Source organism: Aquarana catesbeiana, linkage group LG01 (assembly GCF_042186555.1).
Source record: "Aquarana catesbeiana isolate 2022-GZ linkage group LG01, ASM4218655v1, whole genome shotgun sequence".
Classification (NCBI taxonomy): domain Eukaryota; kingdom Metazoa; phylum Chordata; class Amphibia; order Anura; family Ranidae; genus Aquarana; species Aquarana catesbeiana.
This window is the reverse complement of record NC_133324.1, coordinates 865,176,981-865,202,643: the sequence shown is the minus strand read 5'-3', so window position 1 is coordinate 865,202,643 and position 25,663 is coordinate 865,176,981. Positions and strand designations below refer to the sequence as shown.

The 25,663-nt window shown below is 43.5% G+C and overlaps 1 protein-coding gene across 2 annotated transcripts; it reads right to left on the bottom strand.

Annotated features, from left to right (window-relative positions):
• Window positions 1-8,251: 8,251 nt before the first annotated feature.
• Window positions 8,252-10,731, bottom strand: LOC141125054 (uncharacterized). Of its 2 annotated transcripts, XM_073612295.1 has the most exons (3): window positions 10,181-10,731; window positions 9,737-9,898; window positions 8,252-9,682 (listed from the first exon to the last, which is right to left on the bottom strand). In XM_073612295.1, the coding sequence occupies exons 1-3, from the start codon at window positions 10,640-10,642 to the stop codon at window positions 9,239-9,241; spliced, it is 1,068 nt and encodes a 355-aa protein (XP_073468396.1). In that variant the 5' UTR covers window positions 10,643-10,731; the 3' UTR covers window positions 8,252-9,238. The 2 variants fall into 2 exon arrangements, with proteins under 2 accessions (XP_073468396.1, XP_073468394.1); XM_073612293.1 differs by having other exon boundaries at window positions 8,252-9,898; window positions 10,181-10,730.
• Window positions 10,732-25,663: the final 14,932 nt, after the last annotated feature.

The window sequence follows — 25,663 nt, the reverse complement described above, 5'->3', positions numbered from 1 at the left end:
TTAGTCTGGGCAGAGATGCATGTGCCATGCATATCGGCAGTTTTCATCCCGGGAATAGAGAATTGGCAGGCGGACTATCTAAGTCGCCAGCAGTTACTTCCAGGGGAATGGTCTCTGCATCCCGACGTCTTTTGGGCCATATGCCAAAGATGGGGGGTTCCAGATGTAGATCTCTTTGCATCCCGATTCAACAAAAAGATAGACAGATTTGTGGCAAGGACAAAAGATCCTCTTGCATGCGGGACGGATGCGTTGGTGATTCCGTGGCATCGGTTCTCACTGATTTACGCATTCCCGCCTATTCTGCTACTACCACGACTCCTTCGCAGGATCAGGCAGGAAAGGAAGTCGGTACTTCTGGTGGCCCCCGCTTGGCCCAGAAGGACTTGGTATGCAGAAATAGTAAGGATGACGGTGGGTTCCCCGTGGACCCTACCGGTACGCCCAGACCTGTTATCTCAAGGTCCAGTGTTCCATCCTGCCTTACAAACGATAAATTTGACGGTTTGGCTATTGAGACCGACGTTCTGAAGAGTCGTGGGCTCTCAGGTCCTGTCATATCTACCTTGATTAATGCAAGGAAGCCAGCTTCCAGGATGATTTATCATAGAGTCTGGAAAGCTTATATAACCTGGTGTGAATCCAGAGGTTGGCATCCCAGGAAATATGTCATAGGTAGAATCCTTGATTTTCTACAGATGGGATTAGAGATGAAGCTGGCCTTGAGTACCATCAAGGGCCAGGTCTCTGCTTTATCAGTATTATTTCAGCGGCCACTTGCTTCGCATTCTTTGGTCCAAAACTTTATGCAGGGGGTGATGCGTCTTAATCCTCCGGTTAAAGCGTCCCTAAACCCCTGGGACTTGAATTTGGTCCTGGCTGTGTTACAGAAACGGCCTTTTGAACCAATAAGTCAGATTCCTTTGGTCTTGTTGACAAGGAAATTAATTTTTCTGGTGGCCATCTCTTCTGCTAGAAGAGTATCAGAATTAGCAGCCCTTTCCTGTAAGGAGCCTTATTTGATTATACACAAGGATAGAGTGGTACTACGCCCTCATCCTAGTTTTTTACCGAAGGTGGTTTCTGATTTTCATTTAAACCAAGACATTGTTCTACCTTCCTTTTTTCCAGATCCCTGTTCTCCGGAAGAGAGATCTCTACATTCGTTGGATGTAGTAAGAGCAGTTAAGGCCTATCTAGGGGCAACTACTCAGATCCGCAAGACGGATGTTTTGTTTGTGCTGCCAGAGGGTCCCAATAGAGGACAGGCAGCGTCAAAAGCTACCATTTCTAAATGGATTCGACAGTTGATCATTCAAGCTTACGGTTTGAAACAGAAGATTCCTCCGTTTCAGATCAGGGCACATTCCACAAGGGCTATTGGTGCTTCTTGGGCAGTGCATCACCGGGCCTCTATGGCTCAAATCTGCAAGGCCGCAACCTGGTCTTCAGTTCATACATTCACCAGATTCTATCAGGTGGATGTGAGAAGGCATGAGGATATCGCCTTTGGGCGTAGTGTGCTGCAGGCAGCAGTACAGGGTCCTCAGGTCTGATTGCACCCTACTTGGTCGTGGTTCCCCCCCCTCAGGTAGCATTGCTCTGGGACATCCCATCAGTAATTACTGTGGCTCTGTGTCCCGTGATGTTCGAGAAAGAAAATAGGATTTTTTAAAACAGCTTACCTGTAAAATCCTTTTCTTTCGAAGGACATCACGGGACACAGAGGTCCCACCCCTCTTCTAATACACTATATTGCTTGGCTACAAAACTGAGGTATCCCTGCAAGGGGGAGGGATTATATAGGGGGTTGAACTTCCTGATAGGGTGTGCCAGTGTCCAATCACCAGTGATACCTATATAACCCATCAGTAATTACTGTGGCTCTGTGTCCCGTGATGTCCTTCGAAAGAAAAGGATTTTACAGGTAAGCTGTTTTAAAAAATCCTATTTTCCTTTTCAATCTTCAGCCACTTTAATTTTCTGAGAATGCATTGCAATATGGTTACATGGAGTTGTTCTGTACACATAATGTGTACTGGCCACACCCCAGAAACATAATTTCCTGCTTGTGTGATTTGCTCACCAATTTTCCCAGAAGTCTGCCTAAGATACAAGTCCGATTTCAGGCATCCCCTGCAACAAAAATGTCATTTTGGGAGAGATACTTTCAATAGGAGCACGTTTAAAGGGATGCAGGCCCAGCAGATTTCATCATTAGTGCCCTGCAGGTGCACACCTGACAGTTAATTATGAAACCACTCCCATTAGACGCACTCAGTTGAGAGGCACAGACAAACACAAATGGATTTCTTCAGAATAAAAAAAAGGTAGGAATCTACAACAAAGGTTGTTATAATCCTTGCAATGTACATAGATCACCCAGAGCGGAATGTTTTTTTTCTTAACAAAAGTGGAGTTACGCTTTAAATATTTCAGGGTATTGCCTAGGCACAGTTAATTGTACATGTTCCATATAAAATAGAAAATCTCTACTTATTGACTTCAAGTCCATTATAACTTTTACTCACTGTATTCTTTAAAAACAGACTGTTTAGGTTAGAATCATCATTAAAATAAAGAAACCACCATTATGGTGGTTCAGACCAATAATCAATAATATCACTCTGCTGTTTCAAAAGTAGGATCAGCTTGACAGGCTAGTTGAAATTTATAATGAAAGAACATGGATAAATATCAATATATATATATTTTCGAGAGAGCCTCTAAGGACTCTAGGGAAAAACGTCAATGATCTTCAATCAATCTTGTTTCAAGGTAGAATGTTCTCTTTGCATACATTTGTGGCTTGGTTTTAATCAGTGAGCTTCTGTTCCTTTGTTTTGGGCTATATCTTGACATTACCTGACTCCTAAGGGATATAAATAAATGGAAAGATGAAGAGAATACAGTAGTCTTGAAATAAGGATCTCAGTCTTCAAAAAATCCTTCAAATTTTAAATCTGAAAAATTAATAATGACCTACAGTGGAGAATTAATGCACAGTATTAAGTGACAGCTCCAGAGAAATATAAAACACATCTTTTAGTTCATTCATTGTACAAATTCCTTCAGAAGACTTTTTATTTCATCTACAGTAATTACCTGAAATTGAGTTGCTATACATTAGCCAGAAGTTGAAATAAGACTAGCAGTGAGGGTCTCAGACAGAAGGGAAGGTGGTTCAGTGGACTTAAGAGCATATGGTATATCTTAAACAGTCTGTTGGAGCAGTTAAGGTGGCCAGAAGACATGGGTATTTATTTTAGTGCACAGCAAACTACCCTACTTTGATCTAGATCAGTTTCTCCAAACTATGGCCCTCCAGTTGTTCAGGAACTACAATTCCCATCATGCCTAGTCAAGTCTGTAAATGTCAGAGTTTTTACAATGCCTCATGTGATGTGTAGTGCCGCAACAGCTGGAGGGCTGTAGTTTGAAGATCCCTGATCTAGATGCTTGTTGACCCATTTTCAATTAGTATAGATGCACACAGGTATCTCCGTATTAGAAGGCAAAAATATTTCAACACTTTAAGCCCACATCAAATCTGAAATTCCAGGTTCGGACAAAAAAGAACCCCACCACCCAATGTGGAATCAATAAGGAAGCAGATGGTGAAATAATCTTGTAAAGAGCCCCCCTAATATTTTCCATGCTTTATGCTATTATTCCTTTAAATGTATTATTGCTCTGGAGTTAGAAGTAGGAGATATGTTTCTATAGAGAAAACAGAAAGCTTGTTTTAGTCTGTGCTAACCACAAAACTAGCATCTGGGTCAAAGTGATGTGATAGCCTGTGTACTGTTATAAAAACTGTCTGTACATTGTCAGGCGAGAATATGCTATGAATAAATGTATATACATGAGGGAGAAGTTTAGCCTGGCTTGGATTGGTAATGACCCATGGGTGGGCTATATCTAGATTGTATACCAAAATATGATTTACCCAGAACAATAAATTGAACAGTGTGTAGATCTGATCTCTGTTGGGTCATTATTATATATACATTGTTCCCTGCGCAGATCTGGGTGTGTCTGGGAGACATGCCGGTAATAAGAAATATTTAAACACTCAGAAAATTATTAATTAAAAGTGACTAAATTGTTTAACTACTAAATTGCACCTGGGTTGACCCCCCTACTAGGACAAATGCCTCCAAAGAAGTTGAGTATTGTTTGGCGTGGCAGCCTGGGACTTGTATATTGTCGTAACCCAGATTGCCCTGTTTTAGGAGCAGGGGCTGGCCATTGGGAGTTAGGCAGGAAGCTGTTTGCTCATATTCTCGTCCCCGATTTCCCTCCCAGCTAGAGTAGAAGGCTCAAGTCTTGGGGTAACGCTGTAAAAAGTGAAAAGTGTACATGCCCACTGGTAGCATAGGAGCTCGTGTTAGGTTAAGGAGCCCGGGCAGGTAGGGACTTAGTCAGAAATAAGGACAATAGTAAGGTAGGAATCTCCCTTCCACACACCCAGATATCGTAAGAATGGTAAGTGTTTCTGTATATGTTTCTGTATGTACATTCGCACAATCTGCTAGTTTTCCCTCCAGGATGAAATACTCCCAAGTTAAAGGGGAGATCTCCAATTTATCTATAGCATCACGTAAGGTGTTAAAAAAAACTAAGAGAACTAAGAAAACTTTTAGTGGTATGTTGCATACGGAAGGCAGGGGTTTTAGCTGTGCGATCTAGTATTAAAGCTTTAACTAGCATACAAAAGCGAATAGATAAAGTGCTACAGAGCATAACAGCCAGGATTAATATGAAAATAATAGGGATTACAGATGACAAAAGTTCTTTAGTTATAGTCATATAAATATAGAGGAAAATATGCGAGAATGCATTTTAAATGAATGAATGAATGAATGAAAGGGCCAGTGAATGAGAATGAAGGAATGAGAAGGTGTTTTATTGTATCAAGAAAAAAAATAATGATGGTTTATGGATTCACATTTAATGGCTGAAATACCTAAGGCAAGGTTATTTTGTGTATGTCTTAAAATGTGTACAAGGTTAAGAGGAAATGTATTGTGTTTCTATTCCTACCTAGCTATGAATAAATGTATATACATGAGGGAGAAATTTAGCCTGGCTTGGATTGGTAATGACCCATGGGTGAGCTATATCTAGATTGTATACTATAAATATGATGTACCCGGAACAATAAATTGAACAGTGTATAGATCTGATCTCTGTTGGGTCATTATTATATATACATTGTTCCCTACGCAGATCTGGGTGTGGCGAAACGGAGACATGCCGGCAATAAGGTAATGTAATTAGACAGTAGGGATGAGGCCAATGTTCGAGCCGAACAGCGAACAATATGCGGTGTTTGCAGCAAATTCAAAAGCCACCGGAACACCGTTAAAGTCTATGGAACACTAACATGAAAAATCAAAAGTGCTCATTTTAAAGGCTTATATCCAAGTTATTGTCATAAAAAGTGTTTGGGGACCCGGGTCCTGCCCGAGGGAACATGTATGCAATGCAAAATTTTTCCTTAAAAAAACGGCTGTTTTTTCAGGAGCAGTGATTTTTTTAATGCTTAAAGTGAAAAAATAAAAGTTAAATATTCCTTTAAATATCGTGCCTGGGGGGTGTTTATAGTATGCCTGTAAAGTGGCGCATTTTTCCCGTGTTTAGAACAGTACCACGACAAAATGTCATTTCTAAAGGAAAAATTGTCATTTAAAACTGATCGCAGCTGTAATGAATTGTCGGGTCTCGGCAATATAGATAAAACTCATTGAAAAAAAGAGCGTGGGTTCCCCCCCAGTCCATTATCAGGCCCTTTGGGTCTGGTATGAATATTAAGGGGAACCCCGAACCAAAATTTAAAAAAAAAATTGCGTGGGGGTCTCCCTAAACTCCATACCACGCCCTTTAGGTCTGATATGGAAATGAAGGGGAACCCTGCGCCAAATGTAAAAAAAATGGCGTGGGGTCCCCCCCAAAATCCATACCAGACCCTTCAGGTCTGGTATGGATTTTAAGGGGAACCCTGCGCCAAATTTTTTTAAAAAATGGCATAGGGATCCCCCCAAAATCCATACCAGACCCTTATCCGAGCACGCAACCTGGCAGGCCGCAGGAAAAGAGGGGGGATGAGAGAGCACCCCCCTCCTGGACCATACCAGGCCACATGCCCTCAACATGGGGAGGGCGCTTTGGGGTCTGACCCCAAAGCACCTTGTGCCCATGTTGATGGGGACAAAGGCCTCATCCCCACAACCCTTGCCCAGTATTTTTGGGGGTATGCGGGTGGGGGGCTTATCGAATCTGGAAGCCCCCTTTAACAAGGGGACCCCCAGATCCCGGCCTCCGCCCATGTGAATTGGTAATGGGGTACATCGTACCCCTACCATTTCACAAAAAAGTGTCAAATATGGTAAAAAAGACAAGAGACAGCTGGGGACAAGTCCTTTATTAAAAAAAAATAAAAATAAAAATGTCCTGCAATTTAAATTCACGCCGCCCGATGGACCGAAAAAACCCCCCCTGCAACCGTTTTGCCTCCATGGGAGGCTCCCGCCGACTGACGCTACGGGGAAGCCACGGGGAATGCCCCGTGGCGTCAGAGGGGGCGGGGTCACCAGTTTACATCACTGGGTGGCCCGCCCTCTATATAAGCTATATAAGAACTGTCACAGAGAAGAAGCGTCAGTCGGCGGGAGCCTCCCATGGAGGCGGAACAGTTGCGGCTTTTTTTTTTCTTTTTTGGTCCATCGGGCGGTGTGAATGTACATTGCGGGACATTTTTATTTTTTTTATTCTTTAATAAAAGACTTGTCCCAAGCTGTCTCTTGTCTTTTTTAGCATTTTTGACACTTTCTTTGTGAAATGGTAGGGTACAATGTACCCCATTACCAATTCACATAGGGAGGAAGCCAGGATCTGGGGGGTCCCTTTGTTAAAGGGGGTTCCAGATTTCGATAAGCCCCCTGCCCGCATACCCCCACAACCACCAAGGGCAAGGGTTGTGGGGATGAGTCCCTTGTCCCCATCAACATGAGCACAAGGTGCTTTGGGGTCAAACCCCAAAGCACTCTCCCCATGTTGAGGGCATGGTACGGTTCAGGAGGGGGCCGCTCTCTCGTCACCCCCTCTTTTCCTGTGGCCTGCCAGGTTGCATGCTTGGATAATGGTTTGGTATGGATTTTAGGAGGGACCCCTACGCCATTTTTTAAAAAATTTGGCGCAGAGTTCCCCTTAATTTCCATATTAGACCTGAAGGGCGTGGTATGGATTTTAAGGGGACCCCCGCGCAATTTTTTTTTCATTTTGGTTCGTGGTTCCCCTTAATATTCATACCAGACCCAAAGGGCCTGGTAATGGATAGGGGGGGGGGGGGGGGACCCATGCTCTTTTTTTCAATGAGTTTTATCTATATTGTCGAGACCCGACAATTCATTACAGCCGACAATTTTTCCTTTATAAATGTCATTTTGCTGTGGTACTGTTCTAAACACGGGAAAAATGCGCCACTTTGCAGGCATACTATAGACACCGCCCAGGCACAAAATTTAAAGGAATATTTCATTTTTATTGTTTCACTTTAAGCATTAAAAAAAATCACTGCTCCGGAAAAAACAGTCCGTTTAAAAAAAAAATTTTTTGCATTGATACATGTCCCCTGGAGCAGGACCCAGGTCCCCAAACACTTTTTATGACAATAACTTGCATATAAGCCTTTAAAATGAGAACTTTTGATTTTTCATGTTCGTGTCCCATAGACTTTAAAAGTGTTCGTGTGTTCTTGCAAATTTTTTGCCTGTTCGGTATGTTCTGGTGCGAACCGAACCTGGGGGTGTTCGGCTCATCCCTATTAGACAGTAATAAAGGTGATAGATAGAATACTCTGTATTCCTATAAATCTATTCCTATCAGATGGAGTGGAGGAAATTTTGCACTGTGCCTTTAAGGCTGGGTTCACACCGTTGCAAATTGAATGTGGGTTCCCTGCATCCAATTCACAAAAGCAGGATATTTTGTCCGGCTCTCTATGGAGCCGGTTCACATATCCCCACTGCGGCTCCGGTGCGAATTTACACAGGAGCCCTGTGCGTTTTTTGGTCTGTTTCAGGTCTGAATTCAGCCAAAAATCTGTGCTGAAATAGGACCTGAAATGGTGAACCAGGATGCATCAGGCCCCTGCTGGGAGCGATAGTGTGAACCCAGCCTAATGCCGCGTACACACGGTCGGACTTTTCGTCTACAAAAGTCCAACGGACGCTGACGGACTAAAGGTGGCTGGTAATCCGATCGTGTGTGGGCTTCTCCGGACTTGCAACGGACTTTTTTAGCCTCAAATCCGACGGACTTTAGATTTGAAGCATGCTTCAAATCTTTACGTCGTAAGTACGACGGACCCCGAAGTCCGCTCGTCTGTATGCTAGTCCGACGGACAAAAAAACGACGCATGCTCATAAGCAAAAACTAAACGGAAGCACTCGGTCTAGTAAAACTAGTGTTCGTATTGTAGGTAGCACATTCATCACGCTGCAAAATCTGTGATCGTTCAATGCAGCGCATTTTATTTCTTCTTTACGAAGGCTCTAAAGAACGAAGGTGTTTTGCTGTTCATAATCAGAGTTCTCCCAAACTGATTTCTGGATTCTTTTTCTCTTTGATCTCATGAATGATATAGTATGCCTTTTTAAAACAATGTTTCCATACTAATAATACTTTTTCCCCTTTTTATTTTTTATTTTTTAATTTTTTTATTTTTTTTAGGTTTGTAAAGTTAACACAAAGAACCCATTATTATTTATTTTTTTTTTTATAGTGTTTATTTTTTAGTTTTTAGATAAAGTTAACCCAAAGCACCGTTTTTGGTTACGTAATTTTTTGGATTTTCAAGACTTACCACTTGAACATTATTAACATTAGTAATGTATTTTTGGTGTGTTTTTTTTTCAAACTCAATGAGATTGTTGTCCCTTGTTAATTTAACATTGTGTGTAAAATCAATGATTTCAAAGAAAACACATAAAGTCTTTTGCTAAACTCAAAAAATATCCATTTATTCATGGTCAAAATAAAATAAAGAGGAAGTCAACGCTGGAAAAAGTCGGTGTACCAGAAAATTGGGATCTTGAGGAGTCCATATAAGAGGGAGCACAATCTGGTCCAAGAATCCCAGAGATCAACAGCACCAGCAGATGATCTAGATGTCCCCAGACTGTGGTCCTACAACAGCCTGCGTCTTCTGTCAGACCAGACTGAACCCAAGTCATCATTTTCTTCTCTTCCCTGCAGCCTTTCCTCCACGCTGCCCTGCAGCCTTCCCTGTAGCCTTCTTTTGAGGCTGTGGCTCTGGTGTTTCAGTTGTGGCAGGAGGAGGAGGAGGAGGAGGAGGAGGAGGAGGAGGAGGAGGAGGGGGGGCTGCCTCATGTAGTTGGGTGTTTTGTGTTAGCGTGCCCTGCAGCCCCTTATGGATTGTTTCCCCAAATAGGCGCTCACAAATGAGGCGCTGCTCCCAATCCATCTGAAGAAGCCTGCTGGCTAAGTAGCAGCCATAGGATTCTTCCGCTTCGGGGGGGCTTTTTAAAAAACGGGTGGCCTCTTGCATGAGGCGCAGGGATGCGTCCTGTGTGACCATCCCCTTCCTGGCCCTTTTTTTGGGAAGGTGGAGGGGAGGCACTTGGGATTCGGTCAGGCTTCTACTGGGCCCAGCCACCTCGCTTGGCCCAGCCACCTCACTGGGAGCAGCCACCTCACTGGGAGCAGCCACCTCACTGGGAGCAGCCACCTCACTGGGAGCAGCCACCTCCTGCCTGACACTGGGCCCAGCCTCCTCCAGGATGATGGTGAATCCGGCCTCCTCCAGGCTGTCCATGGGCCTGGTCTCCTCCTGCCTTCCACTTTCCCCACATTCCTCCTGGATGGACTCATCCTGTGTATAAAAAAAGGACAATAGTTTGAGTATATTTTTTTGGCTTCATCAATGACACACAGTTTGCTTCTCATGAATAGCAAATTCAATGTGAATACTTCTCTTTAATAAAAGAGTCTAATCAGACACCATAATTATTTCAAGCAGGTGCCAAACATATTTAGCCACTACTGTCAATTGATATGTATACCCAATTTTGAGTGCCAAATTATTTTAGACAATTATAACATCCAGTTAACATCATTAATATTAGTACAGTAAATATTTGTTTAAATCATTTACCTGACTCCAGATGGTCATATCTGGTTCATCCAGGATGGAAGACCCAGCTTGCTCCTCATCAGCCTCTGCTGGGGTGGAGGGAAGGGTGGAGGGAAGGGTGGAGGGAAGGGTTGAAAGTGATGGCCTGGCTTCATTCTGGTCATCCAGAAAACGGAGTTGATTGTAGTACCACAGCCTGGGTACATAAACATCATCTGCTGATGCTCCTGATCTCCTTGATTCCTGGATCTTCTTATGCTCCCTCTTATACATGTTCCTCAAGCCCCCAATTTTCTTGAGCAATGTCTCCATTGTTGCTTCCGGGATGGTCGCCTGGACAAAGGCCAGAAGTCTCTCCAGCGTTGACTTCCTCACATGCTTAGCATAATACTGAGGGTGTTTCACCTCCCACAAATTCCTCATCTCTCGATATTTGGAAATAAAAGATGTAAGGAACTCTGGATCCTTAAATAGGGGATTCATTATATCTGGAAAAGATGAAGTCACAAGACAAAAAACACTTTTATTATAGGTTTCGGCTAACCCCTCATCATCTTCTCCCTATGTAGGCCTCATCAATCTATCAATCTATCAAGCCATATAGGCCGCTTGCTACAAAGTCATGACCATAAAAACCAAAAAAAAAAAAAAAAAAAAAAAAGAATATATCTAAAATTACCTTCGTTTTGTAACGTCCAGGTCCACTATCACCTACCACAGAACGTACGTACGACACGTGCGCAAGGCTCTTTATACACTACGCATGTGTGAAACTCCGCCTGCGTCGCCCGCCCCTGACGTTCGAAATTAACTCATGTTCTCCGCCCCCTAATTCGACGCACAGAACGTACGTACGACACGTGCGCAAGGCTCTTTATACACTACGCATGTGTGAAACTCCGCCTGCGTCGCCCGCCCCTGACGTTCGAAATTAACTCATGTTCTCCGCCCCCTAATTCGACGCACAGAACGTACGTACGACACGTGCGCAAGGCTCTTTATACACTACACATGTGTGAAACTCCGCCTGCGTCGCCCGCCCCTGACGTTCGATTTTAACTCATGTTCTCCGCCCATTTTTTGTTACGGCGCGTAGTGGAGTTAAAGAATGGCGGAGACACCTGAAATGTTGACGACCTCAGGTAGTGGAGACAGCCCGGAGGCTGGAACGTCAACAAAATCTGTGAGGCCTAGATTTAAGGCCTCTAATATGAGTTTTAAAGAGATGGTGGAGATGGTGGCCATTCTTCACAAAGACGACTATGATGGGAAGTATGGGCCGTACGCACGGCCAAATTTGCGCAAGGCCAAAATAATGGCGAAGGTGGTGGAAACTTTGCAGGCATCTTTTGGGGTCCAGCGCTCCAAAGACCAACTGCGAAAAAGATGGTCTGACCTGAAACTCAGGGAGCCGGATCAATACCGACGTATCCGGAAAGTTCTTAAAAAAAGTAAGTACTTGTCGTGTTTTTATCTTGTGTTTATTACCTTGTATATTGCTCCATGTGCTTTTCCTTCCTATCCGATTTTTGTTTTCATCGTTTTAAACGATCTTTTAAGAAACCTCGTTAGTTACATATCTATAGATATATACATATACACATATATATACATGTGTATATATATATATATATATATATATATATATATACACACACATATATATATATATATATATACACACATATATACACATATATATATATATATATATATATATACACACACATATATATATATATACATATATATATATATATACACATACATATATATATATATATATATACACATACATATATATATACACATACATATATATATATATATATATATACACATACATATATATATATATATACACACATACATATATATATAAATATATATATATTATATCTAACTATATATATATATAAATATATATATATTATATCTAACTATATATATATATAAATATATATATATATATCTAACTATATATATATATATATATATAACTATATATATATATATAACTATATATATATATATATATATATATATATATATATATATATATATATAAACGAGAGAGAGAGAGAGAAATATATATATATATAGAGAGAGAAATATAGAGATAGGTAGATAGATAGATATAGAAATTTAAAACATTCTTTTGGAAGATTTGAAGTTATCTTAATTTTTTGGCTTTACATTTAGTTAGATAGTTTGAGATTTTGTTCCAGATATAGAGAGAGATCAAAAGATTATTAACTATATTTTGAGATATTGATATCTATCTATCCGATATGTCTTTCAAATTTTAAATATTGAGGTAAAATAGGAACTCTACACAAACCACTTCATTACAAATGTTGGAAAATTACTATGTACTAAAATATCTGTGTGCTAATTAGATTAAAATAATTTTTTGTTTCACATAGGGGAAAAATCACTCAGCCAACCCAAAGCAAAACATGATTGGGAAATAAGCCCAAGTCCCATTGAGGATGTGGAGGAAGGAGAGGTGGGCGACATGGGCACCCCACCAGGTCAGTGTCTGACACACCAGCTTACGGTAATCTATGCATGGCTGCCTTTTATTTTATGTAATTTTTCTACTCTATTTTAGGTGATCTGGTTGTGCTGGAGTCAAGCAACAGCGCCACCCCCGAGGATGTTAATGAACTTTGCGACATGGGCACCCCACCAGGTCAGTGTCTGACACACCAGCTTACGGTAATCTATGCATGGCTGCCTTTTATTTTATGTAATTTTTCTACTCTATTTTAGGTGATCTGGTTGTGCTGGAGTCAAGCAACAGCGCCACCCCCGAGGATGTTAATGAACTTTGCGACATGGGCACCCCACCAGGTCAGTGTCTGACACACCAGCTTTATGGTAAGGTAAACTTATGTGTGCATATTTCTAAACATATTTTTTTTTTCATTCCACTTTAGGTCCAACTGACTATTTTACCCCAGACAGTGCCCAACGGCTAATTGCTCAAATCATGGCCTGGAATGGGGAGATCGATCAAATGCGGAATCGGCTGGATCGTATGCAGCAGGAAATGAAGGACATGATTGATGTTTTGGGTCGAATCTAAATGCCCTTTTTTAAACCCCAAAACATCAATCATGTCCTTCATTTCCTGTTTTGCTGACCCCATTCTGGGCCTTCTCTTTTTTGTTTTGGCCAGAACATAAATGGCTGTTTAAGCTAATGTAAAAAAGGAGGGCTGTTTCTTGTAAATACCTCACAAATCCACAAAAAAATAAAAATTGATTTTCAAAAAAACACAAAAAATCAAAAAAAAAAAAAACTTGATTTTAAAAAACCCAAAAAAATAAAAAACTTGATTTTAAAAAACCAAAAAAAATACAAAAATAGATTTTAAAAAACCAAAAAAAAAAAAAATAGATTTTAAAAAACCAAAAAAAAAAAAAACTTGATTTTAAAAAACCCAAAAAAATAAAAAACTTGATTTTAAAAAACCAAAAAAAATACAAAAATAGATTTTAAAAAACCAAAAAAAAAAAAATAGATTTTAAAAAACCAAAAAAAAAAAAAAACTTGATTTTAAAAAAACCAAAAAAAAAAAAAACTTGATTTTAAAAAAACCAACAAAAATAAAAAAATAGATTTTAAAAAACCAAAAAAAAAAAAAAAATTGATTTTAAAAAACCAAAAAAAAATAAAAAACATGATTAAAAAAAAAAAAAAAAAATTAAAAAACACTTGATTTTAAAAAACCAAAAAAAAAAAAATATACAAACTTTATTCAAAAAAAATAAAAACAAAAATAACTTGCTAAAAAAATAAAAACCTAAACACAAAAATTGCTTTAAAAAACCAAAAAAAAAAAAAAAACACTAAACAAAACTTGATTTTCCCAAAACCAAAAAAAAAGCCTGTTTGTGAAAATCAAAAAGCCAAAAATATTTTTTTGTGGATTTAGGTATAAATATTTAGATATAATTATATTTTGCTACATTATTAAGATATCATTCTATTTTTGTCAATGAACATTTTATACTAAATGCAGAACTGAATGCATAACAACCATTAATAAAAACATCTCCTTCTAGGAATTAAATAAATGTGTGGTTTGTTATTTCAAGGCTCAGTATCATTTTAGTTATAATTGTAAAAAAGTTGTTTACAGTGGCAATGGAGCTTATTTAGACATTTAAAATTACAATACAGTTGGCACTACAACTGCTCGACCATAACCTAGGAGACAGCCCAAAAGAAAGGCAAGCAATAAATATAATGCAAGATTTCATCAATAATTTTTTTATTGAAAAAAATTAGATATCCTGGCCCATTGCAATGGCCCCCCTACCCATAAAATAATTAACATATTGCTGTCTAACTTGACGGGCACTTTGGGGGGCCAAGCCAGTACGGACAGTATCCAGGCCTGGAAGGTTGGCTTCTATTTGTCCGGCCTCAGGCCCAACTGTGCCTATATAATTTGGAGCATGCTTATTTAAAAAGTTGTGCAGAATGCAGCACGATAAAACAATAAAATTAAGTTTGTATTCCGCCAAATTAATGGCTGTTTGAAACAGGCGGAACCGGCTGGCCAGAATTCCAAACGCATTCTCAACCACTCTTCTAGCTCTGGCCAGCCGGTAATTAAAAACCCTCCTCTCCGGGGTGAGTGTTCTTTGGGGGAATGGCCTCATGAGGTGCTTGCTGAGAGCGAAGGCTTCATCGGCAATGAAGACAAAGGGGAGTCCTTCCACGTTATCCTCATCAGGTGGCAATCCCAGGCCACCACTCTGGAGACACTGGCAGAACTCCGTCTGGGCAAATACTCCTCCATCCGACATCCGGCCATTCTTCCCCACGTCCACATATAAAAAATCATAGTGTGCCGACACCACCGCCATTAAAACAATACTGTGGAACCCCTTATAATTAAAATAATATGACCCCGAATGGGGTGGTGGCACAATGTGGACATGTTTCCCATCTATAGCCCCTCCACAATTGGGAAAGTCCCAACGGCTGGCAAAATGGGATGCCACAGTCTGCCATTCCTGTGGCGTTGAAGGAAACTGGGAAATCAAAAAAGAAAACCAAAATCAATTAATTTGTAAGCTAACATTGCAAGAAAATTAGACAATTAAAAACATTATTCCCCAGCATCAGTATAACATTCAATAATTTAATTGTTCTGGAATAACTAATATGGAAAGGCACACTTATCAGATTGCTCACCCCCTCTGATGGAACATTGATTACATTTTAGGGGGTTGTGAAATCCCTAAAAAAAATTACTTTGAGGACACGCAGGAATTTAGGGACTAAAAAGGCTACAAGACTGCAGTTGTCGCACTCTGCAGGTACAGTTGCTAACCAGCTTACAGTAAATGAGGTAATGTAAAAAGGCATTCATGTTGCAAGGAGTACACAATCACATGCAAGGGCAATTAATGAAAACACTTTGAGGCTTGCATATGATTTGATGATGGAAATCAGCAGAGCTTCTGCTCATTTACTAAAGCACTGGAACAAATGCACTTGTAGAGTGCACATGCATTTTGCAAAGTGCCACATATATTTGCTTTAGACAAATCAACACCACAGAACATTCCAGCAAATTTTAACGAGGGTGGGGGTGGGGGGGTTGTGAAATCTAGATAATTGCTCATTAGCAGCAAACTATTTGGAGTGAGTTTAGGTGGGGGGGGGGGGGTTGTGAAATCTAGATAATTGCTCATTAGCAGCAAACTATTTGGAGTGAGTTTAGGTGGGGGGGGGGGGGGGGGGTTGTGAAATCTAGATAATTGCTCATTAGCAGCAAACTATTTGGAGTGAGTTTAGGTGGGGGTGGGGGGGTTGTGAAATCTAGATAATTGCTCATTAGCAGCCAACTATTTGGAGTGAGTTTAGGTGGGGGTGGGGGGGTTGTGAAATCTAGATAATTGCTCCTTAGCAGCCAACTATTTGGAGTGAGTTTAGGTGGGGGTGGGGGGGTTGTGAAATCTAGATAATTGCTCATTAGCAGCAAACTATTTGGAGTGAGTTTAGGTGGGGGGGGGGGGGTTGTGAAATCTAGATAATTGCTCATTAGCAGCAAACTATTTGGAGTGAGTTTAGGTGGGGGGGGGGGGTTGTGAAATCTAGATAATTGCTCATTAGCAGCAAACTATTTGGAGTGAGTTTAGGTGGGGGGGGGGGGGGTTGTGAAATCTAGATAATTGCTCATTAGCAGCAAACTATTTGGAGTGAGTTTAGGTGGGGGGGGGGGGGTTGGGAAATCTAGATAATTGCTCATTAGCAGCAAACTATTTGGAGTGAGTTTAGGTGGGGGTGGGGGGGTTGTGAAATCTAGATAATTGCTCATTAGCAGCAAACTATTTGGAGTGAGTTTAGGTGGGGGGGGGGGGGGGTTGTGAAATCTAGATAATTGCTCATTAGCAGCAAACTATTTGGAGTGAGTTTAGGTGGGGGGGGGGGGGTTGTGAAATCTAGATAATTGCTCATTAGCAGCAAACTATTTGGAGTGAGTTTAGGTGGGGGGGGGTTGGGAAATCTAGATAATTGCTCATTAGCAGCCAACTATTTGGAGTGAGTTTAGGTGGGGGTGGGGGGGTTGTGAAATCTAGATAATTGCTCATTAGCAGCCAACTATTTGGAGTGAGTTTAGGTGGGGGTGGGGGGGTTGTGAAATCTAGATAATTGCTCATTAGCAGCAAACTATTTGGAGTGAGTTTAGGTGGGGGGGGGGGGGGGGTTGTGAAATCTAGATAATTGCTCATTAGCAGCAAACTATTTGGAGTGAGTTTAGGTGGGGGGGGGGGGGTTGTGAAATCTAGATAATTGCTCATTAGCAGCAAACTATTTGGAGTGAGTTTAGGTGGGGGGGGGGGGGTTGGGAAATCTAGATAATTGCTCATTAGCAGCAAACTATTTGGAGTGAGTTTAGGTGGGGGGGGGGGGTTGTGAAATCTAGATAATTGCTCATTAGCAGCAAACTAAATACACTCAAACAAAATACATTCCAAATGAGTAGACTAGGTGGATATGTTCCCATCACTTCATGCTGGGAAGGTTATTGAAGGAAAATATACATGCATGACAAAAAATAACAGGAAAAAAATCCAGCATGTGTGAGGATAAAAAGGGGACATTCACACTATATTGCAATGATGGTAAGTAGTGTTTGAAGCAAAAAATACATTATATTATCAAAGATTACATAAAAGAACATGTGATGCTAATAAAAGAAAAATATCTTACCTTAATATAGTCCTTCTGCAGGACCTGTATGATGGCAGAACAGGTCTCTGGGATAATGATCCCCAGAGCCTGGGGGGAGATGCCTGTCGAGAACTTAAGGTCCTGCAGGCTTCTCCCTGTGGCCAAATACCGCAAGGTAGCGACCAGCCTCTGCTCCGGAGTGATGGCTTGCCTCATGCAGGTATCCTGCCTGCTGATATAGGGGGTCAGCAAAGCCAACAAACGGTCAAAAACGGGGTCCGTCATCCGGAGAAAGTTCCTGAAATCCTCAGGATTATTCTCACGGATCTCACGGAGCAAAGGCATGTGACAGAACTGGTCACGCTGAAGCAACCAATTCTTGGTCCATGAACTCCTCCTCGCCCTGTTCATGGACTGGTCTTGGGCTGAAGAATAAACTACAGCACCAAGCACATACAATGCACGAGCTCTACGACGAGTACGTACAGGTAACATGGCTTCAAAACGGTCGGCTGGTCAGAACGCACTAAACAGAACGCACTGAAGAACAGCAAGGCCTGTGAAGAACGACCTGAAAATCAGGAACGAGCGGCCAATAAAACAAAGATTTCTCAATGCCAACTGACCAAACGCACTGAAAAGCAGATACAAACCTCACAAGCACAGACTGAACAACAGTTAAAACGAACTGAAAAATACGAGTCTCACAAGCGCGAATCGTCTCTCACCAAACTTCTACTAACACGAGATAAACACGAGATTAGCAGAAGGAGCCCAAAGGGTGTCGTACGGGCTATTGAACTTCCGTTTTATAGTCTCGTCGGACTTGGTGTACGTCACCGCGTACTAGGCTGTCGTACTTTTGTGTGGTCGTGTGTGCGCAAGTCCGTTCGTAACAAAGTCTGCCGCAAGTCCGCCGAAGGTACGTCGGAAGTCTGTCGGACAGGCTGTCGGACTTTTGTAGACGAAAAGTCCGACCGTGTGTACGCGGCATAAAAGTTATTTAATAGTGTTAACAAACTTGAAATCAGTGGAATGCAGCAAATCTTCACCAAACAGGAACTTCTCACAAAATCAGAACATGTTTTGTTTTAGTTAGGTGTATTTTTAGGTAAAAAATATAAACAGCAACCGATATCTTAAATTATTGCAGGGAGCATGTGATATAAAGGAACCATATAAATAACTATATTAAAAGAAAATAGGAGAGACCAGGTGAGGTGACACAAGGTTACCAGTAAATTTGATTAGACTGGTTGAACATATCTGTTATTTTTGCACATTTTTAAAAAATATCATTAGAATTTTGTTCCCTTCCTTCTCTCACTTCCTCATTTGTCTCAATACAGAAAGTGAAGAAAAGTCTCCCCAGACAGCAAAAAAATAAACTGACAGGGGTTTTAACTCTCCTTCATTTATCTAAAACTAAGAAAAAAAGTTTTGACTATAAACAGGGCTTTTTTCAGCGGGAATGCAGTTCCAGCACTTCCAGCACTGAATGGGACGCTGGGGTGTGCTGGAGGGTCTGCTAATGCTGGCTGCTGGGGGATCTGTTGTCTGTGAGGAATCAATTGTTGTGGTGGGGGGGGGGGGTTATTGTTGCTGGGAAAGTCTGTTGTTTCTGGTGGGGGGTCTATTGTTGCTGGAGGATCTTATGTGGCTTGGGGGTCAATTCTTGCTGGTAGGGATCTACTGTTGAGGGAGAGGTCTATTGTTGCTGGCTGCTTGAGCGTCTATTGATGCTGGCTGCTGGGAGATCTGCTTTATTGTTGCTGGCGGAGATCTGATGTTGTTGGGTGGTATTTTGTTGCTGGGGGGATCTATTGTTGCTAGGGGGATCTATTGTTGCTGGAAGGATCTGTTATTGCTGGGGGTATTTTGTATTTGGAGAGGGTCTATTGCAGGGGTAGGCAACCCCCGGCACTTTGTGCCGCAAGCGGCACTCAAAGCCTCTTTTGTCGGCACTGGACTCCCTCCCCATCAGCAGAGCAGTGCAGGGAAGTGTCATTGAGACACTGATACATCCCAATTTCAGAATTCCCCATGCCGCACCTACACGGAGGGGAAGGCACTGTGCCCTCACACATTGTAAAGGATGGGAAACTTTGCTGTAGCTGCAATCGTCAGCTTTTGTGATGGGGAAGAGATTGGGTGCAGTTCTGCTAGGTGGGGGCGGTCCCCGTTTTCTGGAGGAGGAGGGCTGTCTTGGCCACTGCTAAAGCCAATCGCAGTCCTGCTAGCCCCATCCACCATCTGGAAGAAGATAACTCGCTTGGTTGCCACTACCAATCTCAGAAAGAAGGGATTGCACTGGGATTGAGAACCACAATCAGGTGACAGTTTGTGGAATTACTAATCCTGAACCTTTGCGTCACTTACTACTGAACCCCTGTGCACTCTGTGTGCCTTTAAGCCACAGCCAGTATTCAGGGCAATGAAAATCACACCCGACCACTTTTTCTCAGCTACAGGGGCCCAACTTATGATCCTGCACACAGGCCCACTGCTTTTAGAAAATGCCCTGACCTGAGCTCATCATTGCGTACCCATTCCATATGCTTGTATGTGACATCACATACAAGCACGTGGGCTGGATGCAAGAGGTAGATCAGCAGGATGAGTGTGCCAGGACAGGTAGATGTGCATCATCTCTGCTTCCTTTCGCCACTCTGCATATCATAGATGAGAAGAGTGTGTACAGCGGTGGAGAAGATGAGCAGGAGGGTACAGCGGTGGGGAAAATGAGCAGGAGGGGTTCAGAGGTGGAACAGAAGAGTAGGAGGGTACAGCAGTGGGGCAGATGTACAGGGAGGTACAGTGGTGGAAAAAATGAGAAGGGGGTTCAGCAGTGGGACAGAAGAGCAGGGGGGTACAGTGTTGGGGCAGAAAAGCAGGGGGGTAGAGCAGTGGGTCAGATGTGAAAGGAGGTGTTTTGGGGGGCACATGAGCAGGGGGTTACGTTGGTGGGGCAGGAGAGCAGGGGGGACAGTGGTGGGGCAGGAGAGCAGGGGGAACAGAGGTGGGGCAGAAGAGCAGAGGGGTAAAGAGGTGAGACAGATGTGCAGGAGGTACATTGGTGGGGCAGATGAGAAAGTGGGTTACAGTGGTGCAGCAGATGAGCAGATGGGTTCAGTGTTAGGACAGATGAGAAGGTGATTCAGTAGCAAGACAGAAGAGCATGGGGATACAGTGGGGGACCAGATGTGCAGTAAGGTACAGTGGTGGGGCAGATGAGAAAAGGGGTACATTGATGGGGCAAATGAGCAGGGGGGTTATAGTGGTGGGACAGAAGAGCAAGGGGGTACAGTGGTGGGGTAGATGTGCAGGAGTTACAGTGGTGGGAGGGATAAGAAGGGGGTTCAGCGGTGGGACAGAAAAGCAGGGGGGGACAGTGATGGGGCAGATGAGCAGGGGGTTACAGTTGTTGGACAGATGAGCAGGGGGGTTCAGTGTTGGGGCAGAGGAGAAAGGAGGGACATTGGTGGGACAGATGAGCATGGGGTTACAGAGGTGGGGCAAAGAATCAGGAGGTACAGAGGTGGGGGAGTTGTGCAGAGGGGTGCAGAGGAGAAAGGAGGTACATCAGTGGAACATATGAGCAGGGGGTTACAGTGGTGGGGCAGAAGAACAGGGGGAACAGAGGTGGGACAGATGTGCAGGAGGTACAGTTTTGTGGGGCAGATGAGAAAAGGGGTTACAGTGGTGGGGCAGATGAGCAGATAAGTTCAGTATTAGGACAGATGAGAAGATGGTTCAGTGGTGGAGCAGATGTGCATTGATGTACAGTGGAGGGGCAGATGAGAAAGGGGGAAAATTGGTGGGGCAGATGAACGGGGGTTACAGTGGTGGGATAGAAGAGCAGGGTGGAACAGTGGTTGGGGCAGATGTACAGGGGGTTACAGTGGTGGGACAGATGAGCAGGGGGGTACAGTGGTGGGGCAGATGTACAGGGGGTTACAGTCGTGGGACAGATGAGCAGGGGAGTACAGAGGTGGGGCAGATGTGCAGGGTAGTACAGAGGTGGGGCAGATGTGCAGGGTAATACAGAGGTGGGGCAGGTGTGCAGGGGGTTACAGTGGTGGGACAGATGAGAAAGGGGGTACATTGGTGGGACAGATGAGAAAGGGGGTACATTGGTGGAGCAGATGAGCAAGGTGGTACAGTGGTGGGGCAGATGTACAGGGGGTACAGTGGTTGAGCAGATGAGCAGGGGGTACAGTGGTGGGGCAGATGAGCAGAGGGGTACAGTGGTGGGGCAGATGTGCAGGGTAGTACAGTGGAGGGGCAGATGTGCAGGGTAGGACAGTGGTGGGGCAGATGTACAGTGGTGGGGCAGATGTGCAGAGGGTTAGAGTGGTGGGGCAGATGAGCAGGGGGGTACAGTGGTGGGGCAGATGTGCAGGGTAGTACAGTGGTGGGGCAGATGTGCAGGGGGTTACAGTGGTGGGGGAGATGAGCAGGGGGGTACAGTGGTGGGGCAGATGAGCAGGGGGGTATAGTGGTGGGGCAGATGAGCAGGGGGATACAGTGGTGAAACTGATTTGCAGGGGGGACAGTGATCTGAGGCATGAGAGTATAGGATGTGAATTTCTCACTACTAAAGTAGTTTACAGCATTTACTTTATAAAAAATCCTTTTCGTGATTGAGAGTGTGAAGTTGATGTTTTTTTGTTATAAAATTCTGGGCTCAATTTCTTTGAAAACATTTTTTCGACACACTGTGCTCAAAGGGTGCCTATCCCTGGTCTATTGTGTTTTTCTTATTATCATTAACAAAGCCCATAAAAATTACTTAGCACCACAAGGTAATACTTGGTTCTGTATTCTCTGAAAGGGGTGGTACTGGGAGGTGGGTAAGGGGTGGAGCCAAGGGACGGTGCTCGGAGGTGGGTAGGGGGCAGAGACAAGGGGTGACTCAGAAGGGAGGAGTACCAGCACCCATTCTTTGAGAAAAAAAGCCCTGACTATAAATAACTTTAGGAGCTCATGCACACATGCACGTTCTTCCTTATAGTGTTAACATGCTGGCATATATATATATCTTTGCACAGCCTCTTACACCTATTCCTGTCTATGGCTGGCTGTATGCAGCATCAGGGTTCCTGGACACCAAAATACGCCAACCTGTTTTAGCTGTAAGGAGGAATGTACCCTAAGCTTTTCTACTACTCATAGGTGAATGATAGTACAGTCCAGGAATAAGATGATATGCCTTGGAGATATGGGAACAAGTAAATAGATTTGATTGTGGTTACTTTGAAAGAGATTGGTATGGAGACAGGCAATCTGAAGAAGTAGAAGCTTTGTAGAAGTCTGATTTGAGTGGGGAAGGCATAGGCGTGCACAGCCTATTGCAGAAGCTCAAAGCCACAGCACACTGTAGATGTGGCCAAAGTGTGTTTATAATGGGGCATGGTAAATTAAACAAAAGCCTTCTAATACCCATAAAATATACTTTTGGTCTTCCCTCCCACTGCTGCCTGCAGCCCGAAAATTTTCAAAAATAAAATAGTTTAATGAATGCCGGTACCGGCACTTGGGGCCAGACCCCAGGAAAATGTGGTTGACTTTTTTTTACCTCAATGTGGGCTGTGTGTGAGTCCCTTTTTCCTTGGGGCCTGTGTGCCCCTCACACACTGCACACATGGATGATATGCCACTGGCACACCCAGCACACCCTGTGGGCACGCCTATGAGAAGAGGTTATGACTGCATGGTTTTTCTTGGCAGGCTTTTCCTGGGTCTGACCCTCCAGTCCTGTGTGCTATAAAAGGGACGACGGCCCAGACCCTAAGGGGCCTAGGGGATTCATGCTGTTCTGCTGGTTTGGTTTCCGGACGGTTCGCTTTGATCAGACCCGTTCCCTGCCATTACCCGGGTCTGGATTTTCAGGAATGTGCCCACTATCCTGAAGACACAAACTATGGACTCTTTGCAGGTATGCTGGGCAGTGGCGGTGCATCAATAAGGGCGCAGGGGCGCCACCCTCTCTCTCCAGGCACCCCTCTATCACCAATAGATAGATTCATGCATTGCATGAATCTATCCATGGTCGCCACTGCCACCCCCTATTCAGGCGCCCAGCCCTTTTTCGGGTGCCTGAATTACAGCGGCGGGGGGGGTGTTTTTGAAGCACCTGATTAGAGCCATAGGTGTCAAAAAAGGTAAACAGCTCACGGTTCACCCAGGTGTGTTAGAAAAGTGGATGAATATTAGCTTTCCTAACACTGAACCGCCTCTCCTCCAATCAGGTGCTCGGGTCTGTTACCCGTCACCTGATTGGCTGAAATGACAGGCGCTGTCAGGCGTCCAATCATAGGAGAGGGTGGGAGAAGACATGGAGGACACCGCTCGCCATCCGCCGCCGTCACTCACTGCCCCACCGCAACAGGGTAAGTGCCGGGCAGACGGTGGGTTGGCACAGTGGCAGAATTCGATGGGCACAGTGGCTGCATCCGATGGGCACAGTGGGAGAATTTGATGGGCACAGTGGGAGCATTTGATGGGCTCAGTGGGAGCACTTAATGGCATAGTGGCAGCGTTTGATGGCACAGTGGTAGCGTTTGATGGGCACAGTGGCAGCCTTTCATGGAACAGTGGCAGCATTTGATGGGCACAGTGGCTACGTTTGATGGGCACAGTGGTGGCATTTGATGGGCACAGTGGCTGCGTTTGATGGGCACAGTGGCTGTGTTTGATGGGAACAGTGGCTGCGTTTGGTGGCACAGTGGCTGCGTTTGATGGGCACAGTGAGGCTGCAATTGATGGGGTTTTTTTTTCAGAATTTTTCAGTTTGTTTGCGCCCCCCAAAAAATTTTGAGCACCAGCCGCCACTGATGCTGGGGCAGCCACATGCCTAAGTTAGGGACTAGAGATGTTAGGAAATGACTGTACTTTATGTGGAACTATCGTGTTAACTTATTCTTCAGTAAAGCTTTTAAAACTTTGACTTTGCCTTGTCTGAAGTTACTCAAGGGGTGTGATGCAAATAACTGGCACATATAGTTTACAGCTCTGGTCACTAATCACATTGGGGTATGCAAATAATGTTACAAGAATTAATACAGTGTGAAGATACAGTGGTTACCAAGGGTAATGAAGGTCCCTCTAGTAGCCTGTCATAAGCGTGTACATGTGGCGGGTGAGATAGCCTCTTGCAGCGAGGGAGATGTTGTTGGCACTCTTTCAGCTGCAGTCCATCTCCCATAGCAACGGAAGCAGATCTGCACCACCATCATCCTGTACACAGGTATGGAAGAACAAGAGTTATAGTAAGTGAAGTGCATACATGGAGTCCACAGTAGGCGCATGCCGGGGACCCCATATTGTTACGGGGAGTGAGGTAGTTGCGATACGCTGGACGGGTGGAGAGGGCAAGGGCTCTGCGTGTCCCTCCTAATTGCACAAGCGAATGTGGTGATGTACAAAAACATTGAGAGAGTTTATTAGAGATCAGTTGGTTATTCCAGCAAAGGTACCCCCTGTGTAAGGCAGTGATTCTAACCAAAGCATCTAGCATAGCCCAGAAGAACCTACCCCAGTGTGGGCCTCTCATGTGACCCTTGCCAAAGAGGAGGGAGACATGGAGGACTTGGCCACCCCATCACCCTACCCTTACAGGCAGGATGCTTTTAAATCTGAGGACGTTGACTGCGTTTGCAAACCTAATAATTTAGGGAGGTGTGAAGGACCCCCAAAGTGGTACAGCAGGCTAAAATATCTGAATGCCCCAGTACTTACTCTCCTTGGTGCATCTATCTATCCTAGGGCATAATCCTTAGTGTATGGCAGTGTAAATAGGTTGGGCATAAGTAACTTTACTTTTTTTTTTTATTTGGTTACTGGGAAAGAGGGTTAGGTGTACCCAAAAAGATAGCAGCAAATCTAGTCTACACAGGTAGCAAAGTTAATTTCACTGAAGGAACCCCCTAAAGACAGGCATTTAATGCACAGTTGCCCCTGGAAAACTCCTCCAGCAGGACAGCAGAACTGTAATCCACAGAGCTTTTACAATGGCTCCATTGGGGCAGTGCCCAGATGAAAAAACACTATGGAATGTTACTCCAGACATTTACCATCTTCCTTTAGCTCACACTACTTAATGCACTCCTTAGCAGGGACGTGCAGTGAGGTCAGTGGCTGGTGAGGTACTGGCTAGTATCAGAGCCAGATACACACAGGTTACATACGCCATGATCGTTAGAGCAAGAGCAATAATTCTAGCACTAGACCTCCTCTGTAACTCTAAACATGTAATCTGTAAAAAATTTTAAAGTGTCGCCTATGGAGATTTTTAATTACTGA

Coding starts and splice junctions, on each gene's coding strand:
- LOC141125054 (XM_073612293.1), bottom strand. CDS start 10,642: ATGAATCCCCTATTTAAGGATCCAGAGTTCCTTACATCTTTTATTTCC. Junction 9,899..10,180: donor ATATGACCATCTGGAGTCAG/GTAAATGATTTA, acceptor TTTTATACACAG/GATGAGTCCATCCAGGAGGA.